At 47.5% G+C, this 25954-nt stretch overlaps 1 protein-coding gene across 1 annotated transcript in view; it reads right to left on the reverse strand.

Annotated features, from left to right (window-relative positions):
• Positions 1–25954, reverse strand: part of MYO3A (myosin IIIA) — a gene marked incomplete at its 5' end in the record, with an annotated part of 269215 nt that overhangs the window by 59566 nt on the left and 183695 nt on the right. The window contains 4 exons of the mRNA XM_075316162.1: positions 3906–4044; positions 8318–9017; positions 19407–19530; positions 19615–19695. Coding sequence (XP_075172277.1) covers positions 3906–4044; positions 8318–9017; positions 19407–19530; positions 19615–19695 — 1044 coding nt within the window. The remainder of the gene's footprint in view (positions 1–3905; positions 4045–8317; positions 9018–19406; positions 19531–19614; positions 19696–25954) is intronic.

Raw genomic sequence — 25954 nt, forward strand, 5'->3', positions numbered from 1 at the left:
GCACTCACCATCGTGCTCCATCCCCTATGCTGCGCACCCCCCATCGTGCTCCATCTCCCATGCTGCGCACTCCCAAACGTGCTGCATCCGCCATGCTGCGCACTCCCAAACGTGGTCCATCCACCATGCTGCGCACTCCCAAATGTGCTCCATCCGCCATACTCCGCACTCCCCATCGTGCTGCATCCCCCATGCTGCGCACTCCCAAACGTGCTCCATCCGCCATAATGCGCACTCCCAAACGTGCTCCATCCGCCATGCTGCGCACTCCCAAACGTGCTCCATCTGCCATGCTGCGCACTCCCAAACGTGCTCCATCCGCCATGCTGCGCACTCCCAAACGTGCTCCATCCGCCATGCTGCGCACTCGCAAACGTGCTCCATCCGCCATGCTGCGCACTCCCAAACGTGCTCCATCCGCCATGCTGCGCACTCCCAAACATGCTCCATCCGCCATGCTGCGCACTCCCAAACGTGCTCCATCCGCCATGCTGCGCACTCCCAAACGTGCTCCATCCGCCATGCTGCGCACTCCCAAACGTGCTCCATCCGCCATGCTGCGCACTCCCAAACGTGCTCCATCCGCCATGCTGCGCACTCCCAAACGTGCTCCATCCGCCATGCTGCGCACTCCCAAACGTGCTCCATCTGCCATGCTGCGCCAGCATCAGCCTCTCTACCCGCAGCATCAGCCTCTCTGCCCGCAGCATCAGCCTCTCTCCTCCCAGCATCAGCCTCTCTCCCCGCAGCATCAGCCTCTCTGTCCCCAGCATCAGCCTCTCTGTCCCCAGCATCAGCCTCTCTGTCCCCAGCATCAGCCTCTCTGTCCCCAGCATCAGCTTCTCTGTCCCAAGCATCAGCCTCTCTGTCCCAAGCATCAGCCTCTCTGTCCCAAGCATCAGCCTCTCTCTCCCCAGCATCAGCCTCTCTGTCCCCAGCATCAGCCTCTCTGTCCCCAGCATCAGCCTCTCTGTCCTCAGCATCAGCCTCTCTGTCCCCAGCATCAGCCTCTCTGTCCCCAGCATCAGCCTCTCTGTCCCCAGCATCAGCCTCTCTGTCCCCAGCATCAGCCTCTCTGTCCGCAGCATCAGCCTCTCTCATCCCAGCATCAGCCTCTCTCATCCCAGCATCAGCCTCTCTGTCCCCAGCATCAGCCTCCCCATCCCAGCCTTCCCCAGGATCAGCCTCTCTCCTCCCAGCCTCCTCCAGCACGCCATGCTCCTCTGCCGACACTCACAGATCCGATCGCATACACTCACACACACCGACACACACCCGATTGCATACACTCACACACACCCGATCGCATACACTCACGCACACACACATTGACGATATTGCACATACGCGCTCATACTCACAACATCCGGAGATACCACATGCTTCTGGCCATGTGATCCTCCGGCAGGTCCTGGAAGGTCACAACAGCACAGTATTGAGGCCGAGAAGCAAGCGATATCGCCGGATGCTGTGAGTGTGTGGATGCGATGTGTGTGTGAGGTGTGTGTGAGGTGTTTGTGAGTGAGTGTGATCTGATGTGTGTGTATGTGTGTGTGTGTGCTGTTATGTGTGTGCGTGTGGATCTTCCGCCGCTGCAGGACCTTGATGTGCTGGTAACTATGCTAGCATGGTTACCAACGTATCCCGTCCCCCGCTCGCACGGGAGCCCACACCAGCATACGGCGGCAAGGCCAGCAATGCGAGGGTAAGTGTCGGCTGGGTTGGCGGCGTACGCTGATCTGGGCTCCCGTTGGGGGGGGCGGGGGGGGGGGGGAGTACAGTACTCACCTGGGAGCCATGACCGTGTCAGTTCGGGGAATGCGCGGGGGGGGGGGCGCCAGAGCTAGCGTGCATTGCGTGAGGAGGGCGGGGCGTGGCGTGGCTGAGTTGCCAATGCCTGCAGGGTGCCGGGGCGAGAGGCCAATCTTTGGGGGGGCGGAGCCTGGGCGAGCGGCTGGCCAATCCGTGTGGGGGCGCAGCCTGGGCGAGCGGCCAATCCGTGTGGGGGGGCGGGGCCATGGCGAGCCCAGCGGCCAATCAGCTTTGTGTCACCGTAAGGACACAATGTCACCGGAAGGACACAATTTTGGAGCATGACAGACAGACAGACAGACAGACAGAATAAGGCAATTATATATATAGATTCTAACATGATGTATATAAGTGCCCAGACCACTGTGTAAAATATAAAAAACATCTCTATAATACTCACCCAACGGTCGCGCTGTAGTGGATTCTAGTCAGATTCTTGTCCGGTGCCGACACCGCCTCTTTCAGCCATCTTTGTCATCCTTCTTCTGTAGCCACGATGCATAACGCATCCTACGTCATCCACACTCGCTGGCATTGAAGTCCTGCGCAAGCGCACTTTGATCTGCCCTGAGCAAAGTATTCTAGTGCGCCCGCGCGGTGATCAGCGAGTGTGTATGACGTAGGATGCGCCATGCACAAAGGCTTCAGAAGGAGGACGAAGATGGCCGAAAGAGGAGGCACCGGTAACGGAGAACAGAGAATCCACCACAGCGTGACCGTTAGGTGAGTATTATAAAGCATTTTTTATGTTTTACACAGTGGCCTGGGCTTTTATATACAGCATGTTAGAATGCTGGTGACAGGTTCCCTTTAACTATAATTTTCTTTTGTGAAACATTTTGTGATGTGTATGTTCCACATTTGTGGCCAAGAAAGGACAGAATCTGGGAAAGGTAGGGCACTGTGGCCCTTGTGAGCCAAGGAGGTGCAGGGAAATTCATTTCAATAAGGCTGGTGCATGCCCATGAGGAGCATATCAGCAGAGTAGGTTGTGACCGAGGATAAGCCCCACAGAGACCCATAGATTCCTAATAGAAACAGGCTCTATAGCCTGATGTTACCTTTGAGAAAACCCAGAAGAGTTGAAATTCTGGCCCTGACTTAAAGGGAATCTGTAAGCAGGTTTTTGCTATGTAATCTGAAGACAGCATGCTGCAAGGGTTAAAACATAGAATTCAGGTATACCTGTCTTGTCAAGGTCTGATCTGTTTATTTGCTAAGTTTATTAAAGCAGCATGACACAGTAGGATTTATCATTGCTGGGACTATAATATCATGCATACCTTGAGTGACCTATGGAGCCTTGTTCTCAGAACAAAGCTCCATAGGATTCATTGGATGTTGTGGGACAATACTTGATTGGATTACATTGGAAGTTCAAGGAATTCTTTTTAATGAATATAATTAGTAAACGAGGGAGTGTGGGAGCGTATTTATCCAAATAAACTATTTTTCCCTGTGTGTGTTTTACCTCTTACTAGGTTATCAACATGAGTGGCTGATAGATGACTCTTCATTACTAACTCCTGGTTTTACTGCCAGTTGTCAATTCACAGCTGACATCAACCCCCCAAATTATTACCCCTATTGCCAACCACCAGGGCAATCGGGAAGAGCCGGGCAAAGCGGCACAACTGGCACATCTAATGGATGTACCACTTCTGGGGAAGCTGTGGGCTGCTATTTTTAGGCTGGGATGGGACAAGAAAACATGGGCCTTGCCAGACTGATAATAACAGCCCCCAGCTGTCTGCTTTACCTTAGCTGGTTATCAAAAATAGGGGGACCCCATGGGATTTTTTTTTTATTTATGGTATTTTCTTCCCAGCAGCATCCAGGCATCTTCACCATGCTGAAAAACTTGATGATTGGCTGCGCTACAGCCTTTCAGCAAACTTAACTGAGCACCCGAACTCCAAACTTGGACATGGACTTCCGTAAAAACTCTGTGTTCTAGTTCCAGCCACAGAAACTAGGTTGTTTGATATGAACCTCAAACTTTACAGTTCGGGTTCACTAATCACTACTCATTAGTCTTCATTTATCAGTGACAATTTGCGGTTCTTTCATAGATCAAATGGTACATTCCTTACCTGTGTTATTTGTATGGGCATCATTCATTATCTTCTCTTTCATTACTATTGCTGTAGTTTCTGGATTCAGCTGATTAGACAAAATCATATCATTCAGCTTTTGTTGCAAAATTAAATAGTTTTCTGACAATCTGGTGATCTGGAAAGATATAATGGGATTTACACTGAGGCATATACCCAAACAGTGCAAACAATTAAACACATCCCTCAATGGCCACAATTTAACATTATAAGAGATTATTTTATACCGGTATGCCATATATTAGGAATGTGCTGGTTTTTTCTCTAGGGACCAAGCCCTGGTGATGTGCTTACCATAGTATTAAAGGGCTGTCAGACTTAAAATTACTTTTAAAAAGCCATTTCATATTATAGAATTAAAATAGAAAGTATAGTCACTAACTCTAAACCCTGCGGTCAGTCTCTATGGTGGTCTCCTTCAGGAAAGGAAAAGACAACATAATATTCTTCATTGACCTGATCACTGGGAGCTGTGATTGGCTGGAACAAGACATTCTCTGATGCATAACTAGTCTAGCCAATTAGAGGCCTGAGTGATCCGGTGACTGAAGAACATGATGTTATACACCTGTCCTTGTAAGGGCTTTGCTTCTTCCATCATGGTCTGCTAGACTTGCTTGTGCTCCACGTTGGGCTTTGCAAGTAGCCCGGCATGCTCCCTTGTTGTTGTGCCGTCCCGTGGCCCCGTTACCTTTAGGTCGTCTCAGGGTCTTCAGGGACTGCACGCCCTGGGTCCTTCTGGTCTCAGGTAGGTTGACTTCTATAGGATTCGTGACGCCACTGTCGGTATTGCGGTCAAGGCGACCGCCACTGCAGATTAGGGAACGCCTGGGGCTGATGTTGAGTGCAGTTAGATGTGGTGGCCTCCCAAGAGTGAGGCTGGGCCCAGGGCCCGGTGTAGGTGTGTAGTACCATAGGTCGCAGAAGAACTCACACTCATGTCTTTCAGGGTTTTTACTCACTTCAGATGGCAGTGGTGAGTTAACCCGGGCGATGCTGTGATGCTCCAAGTGAGAACCAGGATCCTTCAGGCTGACTTAGGGGGTGGCTACTGACTCGCCTTCCTAGCCCTCTTGTTTTTGTGGTGACCCAGACTTGTAGTCCTATGGGGTCACCCAGGGAAGTTGCTTCCGCCTGTTCTCCCCTTTTTGGCTTGTTTGCTTTTAGCCTGGACCAGGAAACTCCGGCTGCTTGCCTCTTGTCACCTATGGGCCCTCTCGTTGCTACGTGGCTGCGGACTCTGTGTTTGGTTGGCAAAGGGCATGAAGTGCCCTCACCTGCAGGTTGAGCAGGCCAACTGAATGGGCCCCTGCTCTGGGGACCTGTAACCCCGTGCGGGCCTGGTTCACCTGGCAGTCCCCGTACTCAGCCACCCCTCTGCGCTCCGGCCTCGGGTGGTTTTCGGGCGGAACTACCAAGTGACCATTCTCCCCCGCCAGCAACCACTGCACCTGCGGTGTCTGACTAGTGACAGCCTGCAGGGAGCCTCCTTGCGACTGCTCTCTCTCCCTCAGCTTCACTAACTGACTGGCTCACTACTCCCTCCCCTCTGTGCCTGCCTCCGCAACTTAGCAACCAGCCTCTCTACCACACCCCTTGAGTGGAGATGGAGGCCACGCCCCCTCCTGGATTCCCCAGGGGTCCCTTCAAAGGTCAGTGTGGGAGACCTGGTTACTATGCGCCTGTGTGTCCACACCCCGGTCAACCTTCTGGATTACCTGTGTTGTACTGACCCAGCATGGGTGCAGTACTCAGTGGTGCCTGACCAGGTCAGAGGCGCCACATTGTGAATGCCCTAAGACCACATAAGGGCTTCCCAGACATACATCTGGGGCCTGGTACTAAGACTTTAAGTTTGTTTGTACACAGCAGCCTGTCCACAGTCCTCAGGACGTCTCCTGTTTACCTACAGCTTCTAGTACCTCTACAACCTGTCGGCATTTTTCAGTTCCACAGTTACCTACCTGCCTAGGGTTTCCAGTATCACTACCTACCTGCTTGGGGTTTCCAGTATCACTACCTACCTGCTTGGTGTTTCCAGTATCACTACCTACCTGCTTATGGTTTCCAGTATCACTACCTATTTGCCTGCAGATTCCAGGAAATCTTCCTGCTGTTTGTGGCTCCCATGGTATTCAGGCTTTCCAGTTTCTCTGGATGTATGAGTGCTACCTGTCACTCCTCTGCTAGGACCCCATTTACATGTCCATCTGCATTTTTTAGGATGTCTTCCTGACCGTGTACAACTTCCATGATATTAAGACTTTCTAGTTACTCTGGAGTTTTGTCTGCTACCTGTCTACAATTTACAGGACATCTTCATGGCTGTCTGGGCTTCCATGGTAGTCATACTTTCTAATTTCTCCAGTGTTCTGTCTACAACATCTCCCTGTTCTTCTAGGACCTCTCCTAGATGTCCACCTGTGGTTTTCAGGACGTCTTCCTGACTGTCTGTGGCCTCCAGTTCCACAGTTACTACTTGCCTGCAGTTTGCAGTCTCTGCTGTCTGTGGGTTGCATGCTTCACCCATCTGCTGCATTGACGCCCATGACCCATATTCCCACTCGGACTGTGGGCTTAGAGGATCTACCTCCCCAAGTGAGCCCCCAAACAAGGATGTTATTGTCGCGGGCGGAGGAGGGGACGCCGCGCTCTCCCTACTGCTCGGGTCCGGCTGCCGCGGCTGCTGCGGCCTGCTGCTGCTCGGTGGCTCGAGCGATGAGCCGGATCCCGGGGACTCTAGCGGCGCTCCTCGCCCGTGAGTGAAAGGGGATTGGGTTTTGGGATATAGTTTATTGTCCGTGACGCCACCCACGGTTGTGGTGATTTGTTGACACCACCGCTGCTCTGTATGGGGATCCCGGGAGTGATGGTATGGAGCAGCTAGATGTTTGTCCTCCCCTCCGTGGGTAGGGGGTTGGTTGTCCCGGGGCCCAGTGATGAGGTGGGAGATGCAGGGCTTGGTGGGCGCAGGGACGCGGGGGCAGCGCTGTGCCTTGTGGCACTGTGGTACTCACTCAGCCTGAGACGATGACACAGTTCTCGGTAAAACACACGGCTGGAAAGACGGTTCCCACGGACGGCTGCACTTGCTTTTCCCCAGTAGTTGACTGTGACGGTCCCTTTTCCTGCACCTAAGATGATGATGGTTGCGATGGGTTCCCACCGGTAACCCGCTCCCCGGCTTGGATATGAGCCGGAGGAGCCCTACTTTGCCCGCAGGCGCTGGCCCTGAGAAACTGGTGCCCTGGCGGTGGCGGTGTCTCTCTGTAACGGTTGGACTGTTGCCTTCAATCGGGACTTGGTTGTTGGGAGACAGTCGTCCCCTTCACTGACGGATTTGGCAAATTATGGCGACTCCTAGCCTTGCCGGGATCCGAAAGGCCCCTGCCCTGGTGCTGACTGTTCCTTGTATACTGCTCCAGACCGCCGGGTCACCACCCGTCCGCGGTCCTTCCAGCAACCTCCGAGCAGTCCCCCTGCAGACTATCACCGCCGTCTGCTGACCTTGCTGTCACTGTCCGGGGCACACACCCGGACCAACTTCAGGCTTTACAAACTGTCACTGCTCTTACTTTCCTCCTTTACCACTTCACTTTGCTTCCTTTCACTTTACTGTTTACTCCTTCACCTCCTAAACTGATCTGCCTGGTTCTTCCCGCCTCCAGGGCTGTGAACTCCTCGGTGGGCGGAGCCAACCGCCTGGCCCACCCCCTGGTGTGAACACCAGCTCCTGGAGGAAGGCAACAAGGATTTTTGGTTAGCCTTGGTGTTCCTAACTGGGGTGTAGGGTGTGGTGGTGTTATGACCTGTGACCCCTGGCTTGCCCAGGGCGTCACATTATCAATTTCTTTCCTGGCAGAGACCACTAAATTGGTGTGTGTTAGAGTCATAAGATCACAGCCAATATGCCGGTACTTAAAATCATAAGTATTCATTTCATATGACATGTACCCTAGAGTCAGTCTACTCAAGCCAAATGTATCATGGCTATAGTTGTTGAATAACATAAGCTTTAATGCCCTAGTACCACGTGACTCTCTGTTTGCCCCTTACAGGAGTCCTAGGCAGAGAAGTGCCTTATTTTTTAATCTTTGTAGATGTGTACACTTTCACCTGTTGAGAAATTTCTCACAAGATAAATTCAATCCATTATTGCAACATTCTAGCAAAACTCTTGACATTGCAACCACTGAATGGCCAAAGACAGACACATATAGTATACCATCTCCTAACAGAGTATCACAAAATCGTGCATCTTCCAAAGCTGGTTACCAAAACCACTGAATTCGAGCCATAAGGAAGATAAGAAATGAAACGTCTGTACATTAATTTTTCTCTAGCAATGACATATTGTTTTGTAAACTTTATAGCACCAGTTTGGTCCTCACCTGCTCCGTGAAGAATGCCAGATCCTCCATTTCTTTTAATATGCCAGTTGTTCCATTATTTGTGCCATTTGGTTCCAATTTATTTTTGTTTGAAATTTTCCCTTCTTTCTTCAGTCTCTCTCTCTCTCTTAAACCTCGGTAATTGCTTTGTATGACAACGGCTGCTTTCTCTTCATCATCGTTATTTTCAGCATGTCCATTACTCTCTGAATTGATAATTACATCAGTCTCAGAAGTGTTTTCACAAGCATGTGGATGGTCAAGTTCTTGGATATTCTCTTCTAAGGAACAGTTTGAGTCTTGAGTGGTGTTGGGCACAGGTTCAGTTTTCTCATCTTTCTCTCTCTCGTCTTTGAGTCTCTTCCTTTCTTTGTGACCACGGTAGTTGCTTTGGAGGACTATGGCAGCTTTACTCTCCTCTTCATCATCCTTGTCAATTTCACCTTCTTCTTCTTGTATTTCCATTGCATCTTCATTTTGATTGTCAGGCTGCTGTGAATTGTCTTCATTTTGTAGTTTTTGGCGTTCTTCTTTGAATTGTTTTCTTTGTTGATATCCACGTAAATGACTTTGTATTACTACGGCTGCTTCTTCTTCACTTTTACCATAGTTGGTTTCAATAACTTCTGCTGTTTCCTCTGGTTCATCAGTCTTTGTATCTTCACTCGTATTTAGACATTGTTTTCTCTTTATCGATTCCCTGGTGAAACAGAATTGTAATAATATGTAAGGATTGAAATTATTTTTAAAAAGAAGCTGGCTGAGTACAATGAATTCAGGCTCACGTAGCCCCGTGAGCTGCTGTTAGGGCAAAGTCCACAGCAGAGGAAATGAAGCATTACATATTGACCATGCAGATGAATGTGTAGAGTGCCGCCAGGCGGTAGTCGTGTGCGAGGTGTTGATTCCTAATGCCCCAACACACTACATCAAACACACAGTTCTAGTGGGGTGTGCTGGCTTTCACTCTGTGAGCAGTACTCTGCATGGTGCCTGTGGTTTCAGTTGGCCAGGACCAGTTGACGACTCGTACTGACAAGAAGACCACCAGTTCAGTTTAAACAATGAGACTTTACTTAGTGGGCACATAACTTCCAGTGTCAGTTGTGCAAATCATATTCAGTCACACTTTAAGTTCCCTCTAGATTGTTATTGTTTCTACTGGCCCTGTTTGTCCCATCACAACCCAACCTAGCACTGTAGTCCAGCTCATGACAGTCACTTTCCCTTTCCACGGCTCCATGTCTATTCTCCTTGTAGAAGAGAGGGCCAAAGGGTTTGCCAGAAGGGCCAGAGTAGAGCCTTTAGCTCTCAGACGCTTAGGAAGACACCTCCTGGAAAGTCAACTTTGCTCATGCACTAGTACATCTTGGCCCATTACCTTTAAACTATACATAACCTGGGGCTCTGCTGCTAGAGTCCCGTCCTCCGGATATTTTTGCCTAGGAGCTACTCTGTAGGAAGGTCGGTGTCTAGACTAAATGTAATCCTGATCACAAAATCTCAACACTGATCTACTTTCTACTTCTCTTGCCACATATCACCCATTGCATGCGGCCTTGATGACCTTCAGACTATATGTCCACTCTTGTCACACACTGGGTCTTCACTCAACGCTAGAGATGAGCGAACCGGTCCCGGTTCGGCTCGAGGTCGGTTCGCCAAACGGAGGTCCCGTTCGAGTTCGGTTCGTCGAACGTTCGACGAACCGAACTCGAACCGCATAGGAAACAATGGCAGGCATTCACAAACACATAAAAACACCTAGAAAACACCCTCAAAGGTGTCCAAAAGGTGACAAACAACTCACAACACAACACAAACACATGGGAAAATGACAAGGACATATACTCATGCGAAAATAAAAGAGCAGGACAAGGAAAAAGAGGAGGACACACAGATATAGGCATGGCACGTCCTTCTAAAATCATGTAAAACACCGCAAGGTGACTCCAAGCGGAGTCTCCCTTTTTTTCCAAAAATTGGGCCACAAACACACCCACCCCTTCAGTGGCAGCAGTTGTGCCCCAGTTGTACACTTTACAGCTAGATTTGCATCAAGCACATTCAAAAATACGCCATCCTTAACCGTCCCCAGGATGACACCGGGGTAGGTAGATAAAGTCTTTGCTGAACCATGACTTGTTCATCTTGGCTCCTTTTAAAAAAACACAGCAATCAAGGGTTACTCCAAGCGGAGTCTCCCTTTTTTTCCAAAAATTGGGCCCCACACACACCCACCCCTTCAGTGGCAGCAGTTGTGCCCCAGTTGTACACTTCACAGCTAGATTTGCATCAAGCACATTCAAAAATACGCCATAATTAACCGTCCCCAGGATGACACCGGGGTAGGTAGCAAAGTCTTTCCTGATCCCAGCTCTGTTCATCTTGGCTCCTTTTAAAAAACACAGCAAGCAAGGGTTACTCCAAGCGGAGTCTCCCTTTTTTCCAAAAATTGGGCCCCACACACACCCACCCCTTCAGTGGCAGCAGTTGTGCCCCAGTTGTACACTTCACAGCTAGATTTGCATCAAGCACATTCAAAAATACGCCATAATTAACCGTCCCCAGGATGACACCGGGGTAGGTAGCAAAGTCTTTCCTGATCCCAGCTCTGTTCATCTTGGCTCCTTTTAAAAAACACAGCAAGCAAGGGTTACTCCAAGCGGAGTCTCCCTTTTTTCCAAAAATTGGGCCCCACACACACCCACCCCTTCAGTGGCAGCAGTTGTGCCCCAGTTGTACACTTCACAGCTAGATTTGCATCAAGCACATTCAAAAATACGCCATAATTAACAATTAACCGTCCCCAGGATGACACCGGGGTAGGTAGCAAAGTCTTTCCTGATCCCAGCTCTGTTCATCTTGGCTCCTTTTAAAAAACACAGCAAGCAAGGGTTACTCCAAGCGGCGTCTCCCTTTTTTCCAAAAATTGGGCCCCACACACACCCACCCATTCAGTGGCAGCACTTGTGCCCCAGTTGTACACTTCACAGCTAGATTTGCATCAAGCACATTCAAAAATACGCCATTCTTATCCGTCCCCAGGATGACACCGGGGTAGGTAGCAAAGTCTTTCCTGATCCCAGCTCTGTTCATCTTGGCTCCTTTTAAAAAACACAGCAAGCAAGGGTTACTCCAAGCGGAGTCTCCCTTTTTTCAAAAATTGGGCCCCACACACACCCACCCCTTCAGTGGCAGCACTTGTGCCCCAGTTGTACACTTCACAGCTAGATTTGCATCAAGCACATTCAAAAATACGCCATAATTAACCGTCCCCAGGATGACCCCGGGTTAGGTAGCAAAGTCTTTCCTGATCCCAGATTTGTTCATCTAGGATCATTTTTAAAAACAATGTAAGCAAGGGTTACTCCAAGCGGATTCTCCCTTTTTTCCAAAAATTGGGCCACACAGACACTCACCCCTTTAGTGGCAGCAGTTGTGCCCCAGTTGTACACTTCACAGCTAGATTTGCATCGAGCACATTCAAAAATACGCCATAATTAACCGTCCCCAGGATGACACCGGGGTAGGTAGCAAAGTCTTTCCTGATCCCAGCTCTGTTCATCTTGGCTCCTTTTAAAAAACAATGTAAGCAAGGGTTACTCCAAGCGGAGTCTCCCTTTTTTCAAAAAATTGGGCCCCACACACACCCACCCCTTCAGTGGCAGCACTTGTGCCCTAGTTGCAAACAGGATGTTTTGATTTGCATCAAGCACATTCCAAATCCACAAGCATTTACTCTCCCCAGGATGACACAGGGGTAGTAAATTCCTTCTGGATCCATGACTTGTTCATTTTGATGAACGTCAGTCTGTCCACATTGTCACTGGACAGACGCATGCGCTTATCTGTCAGCACACACCCAGCAGCACTGAAGACACGTTCAGAGACAACGCTGGCAGCTGGACACGACAAAATCTCCAAGGCGTAACTGGAGAGCTCTGGCCATTTTTCTAGATTTGAAGCCCAAAAGGAGCAAGGCTCCATTTGCAAAGTCATGGCATCGATGTTCATTTGGAGATTCTCCTGTATCATCCTCTCCAGCCGTTGACTATGTGTCAGACTTGTTGTCTCTGGTGGCCTTGCAAAGGAGGGTCTAAAAAAATTATGAAAAGATTCCATAAAATTGCTGTTACCAGCACCAGATACGGTCCTACTGGTACGGGTAGACTGTTGAAGATGATGAGACCATCCCATGTTTGGCAAGTTACAACTGAGAGATTCCCTCCCTGCACCTGCACGGTTGTTTGGTGGAAAAGCCGAGCTAAGATCGAGTAACAGCTTCTGCTGATACTCCTGCATACGTGCATCCCTTTCTATGGCTGGAATTATGTCACAAAATTTGGACTTGTACCGGGGATCTAATAGTGTGGCAATCCAGTAGTCATCATCACTTCTAATTTTGACAATGCGAGGGTCATGTTGGAGGTAGTGCAACAAGAAGGCACTCATGTGTCTTGCGCAGCCATGCGGACCAAGTCCACGCTGTGTTTGTGGCATAGAGGTGCTAACCGTTCTTTCTTCCTCTGACATCTCCCCCCAACCTCTTTCAACAGAAATTTGACCAAGGTCTCCCTCATCCGCTGAGTCTTCCATGGCCATGGACAGTTCGTCCTCCATTTCTTCATGTTCTCCTGCACCTTCCTCAACATTTAGCCTGCTACCATGCGCCCTTGTTGATCCCTGTCCCCCATGGTCCCATGCCTGCCGCGTTGGTGATGATGAACGTCTGGACCTTGGTGATGTTGTTGTCCCTTGCGCATATGAATCCTCCTGTAGTTCCTCCCCTTCCTGTTGTCCCACCCCCTGACTCCGAATAGTGTTTAGCGTGTGCTCCAGCATGTAAATGACTGGAATTGTCATGCTGCTAATGGCATTGTAAGCGCTAAACATATTCGTCGCCATGTCGAAACTGTGCAGAAGGGTGCATAGGTCCTTGATCTGAGACCACTCCATCAGGGTGATCTGCCCCACCTCTGCATCTCGTTGGCCCAGGCTATACGTGATGACGTATTGCACCAGGGCTCGGCGGTGCTGCCACAGTCGCTGTAACATGTGGAGAGTTGAATTCCAGCGTGTCGCCACATCGCATTTCAGGCGATGAACCGGCAGGCCGAAAGACTTCTGGAGCGATGCAAGTCGCTCAGCTGCGGCGCTTGAACGGCGGAAGTGAGCAGACAGTTTTCGTGCCCTGTTCAGAAGGCCATCTAGGCTGGGATAGTGTGTTAAAAATTGCTGGACAACAAGGTTCAACACGTGAGCCATACAAGGCACGTGTGTCACCTTGCCCAGGCGAAGGGCCGCACCCAGGTTTGCAGCATTGTCGCACACGGCCTTACCAGGCTGCAGGTTGAGCGGAGACAACCATTTATTAAACTCGGACCGCAGAGCTGACCACAACTCCTCAGCTGTGTGACTCTTATTCCCAAGACATGTCAAGCTAAAGACCGCCTGATGCCGTTGCGCTCTGCTGCCAGCATAGTAATGAGGCGTGCGTGATTCCTTCTGCGCAGTGAGAACGCTGGTGGCCTGACCAGGCAGGCTTGGGGCGGAGGTGGAGGACCCAGATGAGGTGGAGGAGGCAGAAGCAGTGGCGGAACTTGGACAGACAGAGGATTGACACACAAGTCGTGGGGACGGCAAGACTTGTGCAGCAGACCCTTCAACATCTATCACCATAGTTAACCAGTGCCCAGTCAGCGACATGTAACGTCCCTGTCCATGCTTACTGGTCCAAGTATCGGTGGTGAAATGCACCCGTTCACACACAGAGTTTCTCAAGGAAGCGGTGATGTTGTGTGCGACATGCTGGTGTAGCGCGGGCACACCTTTCTTAGAGAAGTAGTGGCGACTAGGCATCTGGTACTGGGACACAGCGACAGACATAAGGTCTCTAAAATCCTGTGTGTCCACTAGGCGGAAAGGCAGCATTTCGGTAGCCAAGAGCTTACAGAGGGATAGAGTCAACCTCTTAGCTTTGTCATGGGTCGCAGGAAGTGGCCTTTTATTTGACCACATCTGAGGAACAGAGATCTGGCTGCTGTGTGTAGACGGTGTTGAGTAGGGTGTCCCTGGAAAAATGCAGGTTTGTGAGGAAAGTGCAGGCGGAGACATGATGTTGCCTTCATCCAACGTTGGTGCTATCAATGTCTGAGAGAGCTGTACACACTCACTTGTTTCCCCTTCCAAACCAACTGACGACCTACCAAGCAAACTGCCTGTTGCGGTTACAGTGGTGGAAGTTGTGCGTGGAAAAACAGGTGTGACAGCTGTCCCCACAGTCCTAGAAGATGAAGAGCGCGCGGATGCACTGGAAGGGGCAGGCGGTGGATGGTTCGCTCCGCTAGGCCGCATTGCAGCAAGGTGAGCTTCCCACCGGGACATATGATATTTATTCATGCGACGATTCATGGAAGAAGTTGTCAAACTGCTGAGGTTTTGACCTCTACTAATAGAACCATGACAAATTTTACAGATCACATAATTTGGGCGATCTTTTGCTATGTCAAAAAAGGACCAGGCTAGGCAAGGCTTAGAGGGCATGCGACCTGTTGATCCACCCCGACTAGTGCTCAGAGGCAAAGTGGTGGCTGAGGATGCAGTTGTAGACGTGCTACCAGTACTCCGACTCTGTCCAGGAAGGCGCAAGGTAACTTCGTCATCAGTTGCATCCTCCTCCACCACCTCTGTTGACCTCCTCGAGTGCCTGACTGTGGGTTGACAGTAGGTGGGATCTAGAACTTCATCATCAATTGTTGTGTTTGCACTCCCCTCCCCCTCAGACCGAGCCTCTTCTTGCCCTAACCGAATATTTAAGTTGTCATCCCAATCGGGTATCTGCGTCTCATCTTCATCAGTATGTTCCTCATTGTCTATAACCACAGGTGTTACAGTTTGTGACAAAGGGTCAACATTATGCTCAGAAACTTGGTCCTCACGGCCTGAATCAGAGTCACAAAGGTTCTGGGCATCACTGCAGACCATTTCATGTTCTGTACTCACTGTAGCTTGGGAGCAGACCTCTGATTCCCAGGCTATAGTGTGACTGAACAGCTCTGCAGACTCAGCCATCTCAGTTCCACCATACTGTGCAGGGCTGATGGAGACTTCAGAGCTGGGAGAAAGCAAGTTTGATTGGGATGACAACTCAGAGGACTGCTGTTTTTTGGATGCGGTACTTGAAGTGGCTGAGAGGGCACTTGTTGGACCACTTGAGATCCATTCAAGCATTTTCCTTTTTTGGCCATCATCTACCTTTGTTCCTGTTGTTCGTGTCCGTAAAAAAGGGAGCACATCGGATTGTCCACGGTAAGTAGTAGACATCTTACTTTTGCTGGTAGATGGTCTATCTTCAGCAGATGATAATGGAGCTTTTCCACCTTCCCCACGGACAAAACCTTTTTTTCCTTTTCCACCACGCCTCTTCCCCTTTCCACCAGCATCTGTCATTTTGCCACTCATGTTGATTGCGACAAGATTGTGCACTGAAAATGTGGTAGTAAAAATTGAGAGGTGGTGTACATTGCAGAGGTGGTCTAGCTTTATTAACAGCAGAATAATAAAGAATAAATATCCCTGACAATGCAACTACGGCCCTTAAACTGGCAGCATAAATTGCTAGTATAATGGATTAGTAACTATGAGTTGGAGTGTGCAATGCAGGCAGACGTGCTGCAAATGTCTTTGCACTAGTGGGACTAGACAAAAGTCCAATAGCCACGTTTAGGATGCCACTAGGTAAACTGAGTGTTTGCTAGTATAATGGCTTAGTTATAATGAGTTGGAGTGTGCAATGCAGGCAGACGTGCTGCAAATGTCTTTGCACTAGTGGGACTAGACAAAAGTCCAATAGCCACGTTTAGGATGCCACTAGGTACACTGAGTGTTTGCTAGTATAATGGCTTAGTTATAATTAGTTGGAGTGTGCAATGCAGGCAGACGTGCTGCAAATATCTTTGCACTAGTGGGACTAGACAAAAGTCCAATAGCCACGTTTAGGATGCCACTAGGTACACTGAGTGTTTGCTAGTATAATGGCTTAGTTATAATGAGTTGGAGTGTGCAGAGGACAGGAGGGTACAGTGCCAGGGTTGTGGGGCTCTGGGTAGAGGAAAGGAAGCCTGCCTTTCTATTCCCTCCTAATGGGGAAATGCAGCGAGGAAATCCCTGACCTTAGCTACACAGACGCTGTCTCTGTTTTCAGGACCTGTCACCTATGGCTCTGACCCTGCCGGTACGAGCCCTTAAAAGGACTTATAGAAAGTGCTATCCCTAAGCTGTCTAACGCTGTGTATGGAGCGCATACAGCAGTATCGGCGATAGGACTCAGGACGGAGCTGCGCCAGTGATGTCTGACACCAAGGACGCAGAAGAGATAATGGCGTCCTGGAGGAAAATGTCCGGTTTTATAATGCAGCGACATGTGACATGGACATCCTATCACACATGCCGTTGCTTCTCTGGCTAAAAGTCCACTTAGCTGTGTGTGTGTCTGGGATTGGCTGACATGCTGGCCCGCCCCACAAGACGCGCGCGCTTAGGGAAGGAAGACAAGGAAAAAAAAAAAAAATGGCGATCGCCATTATACAAACAGGAGTGATCTGAAGGCGCTGTTCCCGCACACTATACACTGAAATGTCATAATAGTGTGAGTCACAGAGTGACTTACACTATTACAGCGGAAAGCCAGCTAGGAATTAGCTGTTTTTTTGCTGCTAGAACCATTATCGAATGTTTCTAGAACTATCGAGCTTTTGCAAAAAGCTCGAGTTCTAGTTCGATCTAGAACAGGCCCCAAAATCACTCGAGCCTAGAACTGGAGAACCTCGAACCTAGAACCGCGCTCAACTCTACTTAAGCATGATGTAAACATCCCGCCCACCTCCGTCCTTCTCATTGCAGCCGGGAGGCAGGTAAGGAGATGTTCCTCGCTCCTGCGGCTTCATACACAGCGATGTGTGCTGCCGCAGGAGCGAGGAACAACATCGCACCTGTCGCTGCACCGGCATTATGGAAATGTCGGAGGCTGCAGCGATGATACGATAACGACGCTTTTGCGCTCGTTCATCGTATCAAAAAGGATTTACACGTTGCGATATCGACTGCGATGCCGGATGTGCGTCACTTTCGATTTGACCCCATCGACATCGCACGTGCAATGTCGCAACGTGCAAAGCCGCCCTTACAGTCTGGCAAACACATACAATTTTACTGTACATTACACATCAATTCATATAAAAATACAACAAAATTGGAGTCTTCAGGGAAAAGAACACAACAGCAAACATTCCAACTCCTTACAAATGGTCACTCATATAAGATATGGGACAGTCAGACTATGGGTCCCATGTCCGAATGTTATTAATTTACAGATGTCATAACTAGAACACCTATTTAAACATAGTACCTGGTAAAACAAGTCATTTAAATTTAGAAGGATCTTTTCATGAATGTTAGATGACAAGGTGTCCTGCTGATAGTTCCCCACATAATACAAATGACTTTATTGGTAAAGAGAACCCACAGCAAGTAAGAAACACCATCTCAAGGAAAATTATAATGTTCCCTTACACAGAAGATGTACTCAGTCCTCCAGAGAAAAATAAAGCCCTCTTAATTTTGTCCTCCATGGGGTCTCTCTGCTCTATTAATTCAGAAACAAAAATCAGGGTCTTGAAAATGTTTTTTTCTAAATCAGATGAATGTTGAATGAGTGTTGAATGGAGCTTTCTCAATTTTGTAAATTACCACTTTTCCACTAGTAAGAGGATGCAGAAGTCAAGGCAAGTAAACATCGCCATCTGCTGGTCGAAGGTAATAAGAACAGAGAAGATTGGAGGGAATGTCAATAGGAGGAACTGAAGAGTGAAGCACATGTTCCCCCAGTGAAGAGAAGAGATGCAGTGTCAAATGCTGTTATGGCACAGTTGCTAAATATAAAAGATTCGGCCAAGCTGAGATGGGGGAAGTAGGCGCTAAAACCTTTAACAGAAAATTAGTGTAGCAGTAGAGCGGGGCTATAGGCACCATTGCCTTTGATAGGGACAGAGAACTATCAGATCCCAGACGAGGCCTGAGTTATACTAGTTCCAGAGGAAGACTATGCCCAGTGGCAGAGCAAGACCATGACCAGATGCAGTCCAGGCTTGAGAGACAATCTGGCTGCAGTGTAGGACTGTTTCTTGGGGCATAGCTTCCTGTGCAAAAATACAGTACTGAGTGGGGACTGAGGCTGCGCTTCAGAGAATGAAGGTAGTCTGCCTGGTAGTGTGTGAAAGTACCCACCAACTTGAACTAGTGGCCTAGCGAGTAGTGTCTCTGACCCCGTGATGAGTAGAGTGGCACTGACACTTTCCTGGTAGAAGGATTTAGGTTAAGATTTCTTTGCAGTGACCGTTATTCAGTGAAAGGAACAATAACGTGTGACTAATATTGTGAAGTGATAGTTCATATATCTGTATCACTAAATACTGTATTGTGGCATAACCTAATTACTGCCATTCTTCTGCCTTTCCCCCATCTTACATGTAGGGCAATCATTCCTTTTTTTTATATAGTAATTGAAGTTATTTTATTTAATCAGACTGTTCCCCATTGTCTGCGCCATTGCATTTAAGTACCTGCTTAGACGCGGGATAAGTGTTAACTTGTTGATCGCCGGTGTTCTTTGAACCTCCACAGATCCCAAGAACTAAAGCAATGGTTGCATGTCAGGACTCCATTGATTGTCTCTAGGATTGCCGGTGATGTTTCTGTCACCGTCAGAGATAGAAGGCTGGGTGCTGTACTCGCCTTTCTCTGACAGTCCCAGAGTTATTGAAATGAGTAGTAGAACACGTTTTGCCATTGTTTCATTCAAACGGGGTATTTTAGAGTCCTGTTCTCCAGATTGGTGAGGGACTAGGATGGGAGTCATTACTTCAAGATGAGGACCAAGATGGGGGACATTACTAAAAGATGTAGACCAGGATGGAGGAGAGTTGCTGTAACTTGGTGTATCTCAGAAGGAGAGGCAATAGGACAAAAAATACATAATAATGTCCCATTAAATAAAATATATATTTTAGAAATACCCTGATTTTCTTACTTTTTTCTTTGAAAGCTCTTTCTTTCCTTGAAGCCACGATAATGAGACTGAATCGCCGTGGCGGCATCGTTCTCTTTTTGCAACTTGTCTTTCATTTCCTTCCTAACCAAGTATCCTCTAGCACCTGGAATGTAGTACACATAAATGATCATAAACTGAAAATATTTTTTTTATGATTTGTATAATGGGTTAAAAATTGCATACATACATGCTTGGAACTGGATAACAAAATTCTCCATCTTCTCAGATTTTGCATGAATTTCTTTTCGCACAACATGGCCTCTGTAAGCTTACCAACACACATAAAATGTACAGTTACACATACAGATATGAGTTTTATAATATATGTATTATATGCTAGGATAATGTATATACTACTACACATGATTCTGTCAGCAGTAGGTACGAAATTTCCCGCGGCAGTGACTTATGGAGCCTCATTTAGAGAAAATTCTCAAACCGAAGCTCCATAGGACATCATGGGATATTACTCCACTGGATTATGTTGGAACTCCCAGGATTTCTTTTGAATTAAATAAATTGGTGAACGAGGGAGCGTGGGGGTAGTTTTTATCCAAATAAACATTTTTTCCCTGTGTGTGATTTTTAACTCCATACCTATCAGGTTAGTAATGAGAGTGTCTTATAGACGCCTCTCCATTACTAACCCTTGAGCTTTTAGATGCCCGGTTAGTCGTCTGCATCCCTGCCGTTTCGTCTCAGGTTTATTGTCCGTTTTGTTCTACCATTCTGTTCTTGTCCATTATCAGTTTATTATTCGCTGGACTCTTTATTAAACTGTTATTTTGATTTTTTACACCTGTGTTCCATAAGCCTCTTTTGACTGCTGCATTGGTGCCAGTCTAGCCACCTAGACCAGTGGGCTTAGTGGATCCATTCCATGTTACTGCCATAACTTAAAGGGCTTCTCTGCTCTGGGTGATCCCTAACAGTATATATGGGTCTTTTGACAATAAATTCATCACAAAGTGTCCCTTTGCAGAGAGATTAACTATAATCTGTGGGAAAACCAGGCACAAGTGCTCAGTTTCTCTGCAGCACCATCGCTAGTGAAACTAAACATAGTAGGCTGTCCATTCAAACTTATGGGATGTCTGTACAATACTGCATAGGACAGGTCCTCCAAAGTGACATATTCTCTTTGGAACTGCTCTCCATTCTGGATAAGAAATGAGAATTCCCTAATAGGGTGTATGAAAATGGGCTTTTAAAACAGGATCTCTATAATGTTTGTCTGATCTTACTGCTCCATTTAGCACTCTCTGCAGCCATCCACTGGTTGTTTTATTCCTCCTCAAGTGTCCTCCTTTCACCCAGTGCACGTGCACTGTACTGTACATGTATAAGTACCATCTTGTGACAGATCACAGCCCAGGAGATCACGCAGGTATCCCATCACTGTCACCAATTGTTAAGGAGACAGCCTGGGAAGGAGATCACGCAGATATCCCACTACGGCCACCAACTGTTAAGGAGACAGCTCGGGAAGGAGATCACACACATATATCCCACTGCTGCCACCAACTTAAGGAAAGTTCTCCACCCCCTCCAATCGTCAGGACAATTACAAAATTGTCTGACGTGATGGATGAAGTCGCGGCTGTTTACACTACAAGGCCAATTATTGGGGAACTCACAGTCAACACGTGGTATACACACCTCTAATTCCAGCTAATATATATATATATACAAAAGGAAAACCACTAGCTGCCACCACCAATCGTTTATACAGGCTGACCACTGGACACCAGTTACAGGTGGTGTATTGCTTCAGGGGTGTGATTTATAGAGCAAGAGCAACGAGGTTATATTTTATAAATATAACAAAAAAGGACAGAATATAGGACCATTGTCTCTTATTAAGGGACTAAACCCAATAAAGTCATAGCATTAAACAGGAGAGAGAATGGGAATCATAGTCCAAATAATAAGATAATGATGAACGTAAACTAATATCTTGCAAAAGTATAAAAAAATTTTATTCAAAAATTACGTTACAGCAAGATTCAAGTCGATTCAAAGAATTATTATACAAATGACATACAGGTTTTAGTACACAGGGAGGATCCTGACAGAAAAACACTAAGGTCCAACATCAAACATGGGGGGGAAATTCGAGATCCAAATATCCCTAATTATTAACCAGGGTACACCACAGAATATTCCTTTCTATCCTTTTTTAGGATAAACACATTAGGATGATAGGTTGGACTTGATGAACTTGCTTCAGGTTTGCTAAAGACAGGACAAGGTGAGGATCAGGCCAAACTAGGTTTCTGGCTATCCATTTTTCCTACAGATGCGTATGTTCTTTTTGCATTTAGACATGCGTATAATTGGCGACTGAGCATTTATAGGAACACTTGTTCCTGATTATCTGCCCCTTTTTTGGCTTGTTTCATCAAATCACTTGCTATATAGTGGATTGACACTACTTAAGGTGCTTTGGCGGGCCAAATTCAGCACGTCTAAACTCACAATTACCTCTCTTTTTTCCTGACTATACTCTGAGATCAGTGATGCGAGATCACCAATTTTCGATTGAGATTTCCTTATGCTATAAATGTAAGGATAAGCATATATCATGAGACTTTGGAATTCTTCACATAATTTGCAGAAAGAAAAGGGTGACATCTGTAAAATTTGTCCATTACCACTGGAAATTGTCTCGAAACCCGGATATGAGATCTACTAATTGATTGGGTCTATCCTTTCTGCAGTTGATCCGTGCACTATTTTTTCCCGCTGATCTTATTAATAGCTATGTTTTAAGACTACATTGATTCAGTTATGGTCGTTGACTTTGATAATCTATCTTAGCCACTACTGCTAAGTGTTTACAGTCTTGTGTAGCTGGACAGAGGTATGGCTTGAGGCGATATGCTGGGAAACTTTAGATTATGCCATTGATTTTGGCCTTACAGAATTTCAAAATGGCCACATGGATCAATAGTTGAGCCTGGTAGCAGTGTGCGTTTGTGCGTGCCAGACTTAAAAATATGTTCCTACTCCTTTTTCTTACATGGCCAAGAGCAGAAAGTCACATAATTTTTAGTGTTTGAAATATTGCTGTCCAACTTATTTTTTCAGGTAAATATTTCTATCTGTCATGGCTGTCTCTCTGCATTATGAGACTAGTGACAGGTTTTGGGACTGAGTCTCACTTTCCCCTGTAGTTGCAGTTGTAGGGTTAATTGCAGTATTCCTTGACAGCAAGCAGGCCAATTCCGATCCCACGTGTTTTCAGTTGTGGACTTCTCCCAGTCCCTTTATATACCCTCTGCTACCCTCTTGATTCATTAGGATTCTGGTCTTAGATGTGGAAGGAGCTGGTGTGGCTCCAGTCTCGGTTCTGACTGGAGCAACCTGTTGTGGTGTTTTCTCCCTGTATGTCTTCCTTAACTGGTGTGTTGATTCAGTGCAGCAGTGAGGCTGACATCCATCACCTGCCCACTCCCTAGCCAGGGACCACTGTAGGGTCATCTCACGGCTTCAGATTCCGGCTGGGCGACAGGTGAGGAACCTGTATAGGGACTGGCTAGGAGTGCAGGGTGAAGAGGCAGGTAGGTAAGGAGGTGCCCATCTTCGCTCTCACTAGCGCTATGGCCCACCGTTGTTAAAGTGTCCCCTGTGTACCCTTAGTTTGTTGTGGTGTTACCGTTTTGTCCGTATGTGACACTATCCTTATAGACCATGGAGTGTACCATAGAGATAACCCTAGAAGGTACTATGGGACCCATGAGAACTGTACATACGGCTTAGGCTAGCTACTTATCCACGTGAACCAGTTAAGGACTTTCTCTGGTCCAAATCATGACAATAATATTCAAGTGAGGAGAAAATATTTCCTTATAATTAGGGATAGAGAGCAAGAAACTCTGAGCTCTTCTCATATCCAAAAGAGGGCTGACATAGCATGAAACCAACAGAAAGTGACCTTTCTTTTTTATGGTTCTCACCCATCGATCTACTCTTTATGTCAGTAGGTGCTGCCAGTCGTGTATTTTTGTAGGTTTTATGGCATCTATATTTGGTTGAGCACTTCTCCCACCTCTCAAAAGTCAATTCCACACAGCAAGTATTTCCCGGTCTGAGTGTAGACAGCAATGTACAGTGTGGCTATGGGTTCTGGACTAAGCATGAATGCCTAAAATATGTCTATAAACCTGCAGTCAGTCTGTGCACTATGGTGTAACTGTGTGAAACTGGTTTAGGCCCCCTTCACACGTCCATGAAACACGTGCGTATTTGTTCCATTTCCGTATATACCGGAGACACGGACAAGCGTGCACCAATGTTAATCTATGTTTGAGGTCACACGTGCGTTATTTCATAATGTCCGTGTGTGCGTGTCCGTGATCCGTATGTGTTTCCGTGTTGAACGAAAGCATGTCCGTTTTCTGCACGGAGGACGCACACATGGACCCAATGAAAGTCTATGGGTATGTGCGCACACGTTAGTAAACACGTATACATCTCCCTATGGTCCGTGTCCGTTTGGTGTTTTTTTTCTAGCGATGTTGGTCATTCTTTCTATTTCTGTGTATATCGGTCAATCTCCCTCAGTCCCTCGGTCGGTCACTCTCTGTCTTGTCTGTCCCTCTCTCAGTCTGTCGGTCAGTCTCCCCCCTCTCTCATACTCACCGTTCCCCGATCACCGACGCGGCGCTGCACAGCTGTAAAATAAACTCCGGCGGCTTTTATTATTTTGAAAAAGCCGCTCATTAATCAATCTCGTATTCCCTGCTTTCTCCGCCCACCGGCGCTTATGATTGGTTGCAGAGAGACACGCCCTCACGCTGAGTGACAGCTGTCTTACTGCAACCAATCACAGCCGCGGGTGAGCGGGTCTATACTGTGCAGAAAAAAAAAAATAATTTAAAAAAAACGACGTGCGGTCCCCCCCATTTTGATAACAGCCAGGGTAAAGCCACACGGCTGAAGGCTGGTATTCTCAGGATGGGGAGCACCACGTTATGGGGAGCCCCCCAGCCTAACAATATCAGCCAGCAGCCGCCCAGAATTGCCGCATCCATTAGATGCGATAGTTCTGGGACTCTACCCGGCTCTTCCCGATTTGCCCTGGTGCATTGGCAATCAGGGTAATAAGGAGTTATTGGCAGCCCATAGCTGCCAATAAGTCCTAGATTAATCATTGCAGGCGTCTATGAGACACCCCCAATGATTAATCTGTAAGTTACAGTAAATAAACACACACAGTGAAAAAATCCTTTATTTGAAATAATAAACACTACAAAAAACCCGCGTTCACCAATTTATTAAGCCCCAAAAAGCCCTCCAGGTCCGACGTAATCCACGGAGGTCCCTCATCGCTTACAGCTCTGCTACATGAAGGTGACAGGAGCTGCCGAAGAACACCGCCGCTCCTGTCACCTCCACGCAGCAACTGAGGTGAGTATCGCGATCAGCGATGATGTCACTTAGGTTAATCGCTGCCACTGCTGGATCCTCCAACTGTAAGAGCAAGTCGCTCGAGTGACAGCGATGAAGTCACAGGTGAGTTGCGGTCACGAGTGGAGGATCCAGCTAGCCACGGGAAACCTGAGTGACAGCAGCGCTAATCGCGCTGCTCAATTCAGTCACTCAGGAGATTAGCGGTCACTGGTGAGTCCTTCACGGGTGACCGCTAATCAGTACGCGACACCGACAGAGCCGCGGTATGACAATGAAGTCGGGTGAAGTTCACCCGAGTTCATTCTCAGCGCGCGACTCTGTCTGCTGTCGCAGACAGCGGGTATGTATCAACGACATGTTACATCACACACGGACATTTCACACGGACAACACACACTCACATGTCAGTTAAGTTTCACACGCACACACGGACATTACACACGCACACACGGCTAGCATACACAGTTCACACAGATGCCTCACGGACCTTAAAAACGGACACAAAAATGGGACACGGACACGAAAAACGGCCCGTAACACACGTGCGTGTATTTTCACGGACGTTTGAAGGGGGCTTAAGGCTGCATTTAAAGGGAATCTGTCAGTATGCTCAACTCTTAAAATCTGTCAGGTCATAGAAAGTTGAAAAAATGATACCTTGGTATCTGCGATCTGATGTTATATTACAGAGAAATCCACGTTTTCCTTAATATGTTCATAAGCTGTTAAGATCTTTGGGAGGGACATAGATCTCCCTGAGAGTCTGCCTCCAGTGCGTATTCTAAATGAAAGGTAAGTAATCAGTGTGAGACATGTAGATCAGGAGAGCAGAGCGTCAGTCATTACATGCCTCATTCTTTCATTTACAATATGCTCTGGAGGCAGATTCTCAGGGAGCTCTATATCTGACCTATAGATCTTAACAGCTAATTTACATATAAGATAAATGTGGATTTCTCTGTAATAAGACTTTGGATCACAGATATCAAGGTATTATTTTATTCAATTTTCTATCAACTTTCTATGATCTACATGCCTATGCAGATGGGCTAGGTAGGTTGATTCTACTGACAGATTCCCTTTAATTTGACCTGGATCTTACCAGTCTTTTA

This window comes from Anomaloglossus baeobatrachus, chromosome 6 (genome assembly GCF_048569485.1).
Source record: "Anomaloglossus baeobatrachus isolate aAnoBae1 chromosome 6, aAnoBae1.hap1, whole genome shotgun sequence".
Classification (NCBI taxonomy): Eukaryota; Metazoa; Chordata; class Amphibia; order Anura; family Aromobatidae; genus Anomaloglossus; species Anomaloglossus baeobatrachus.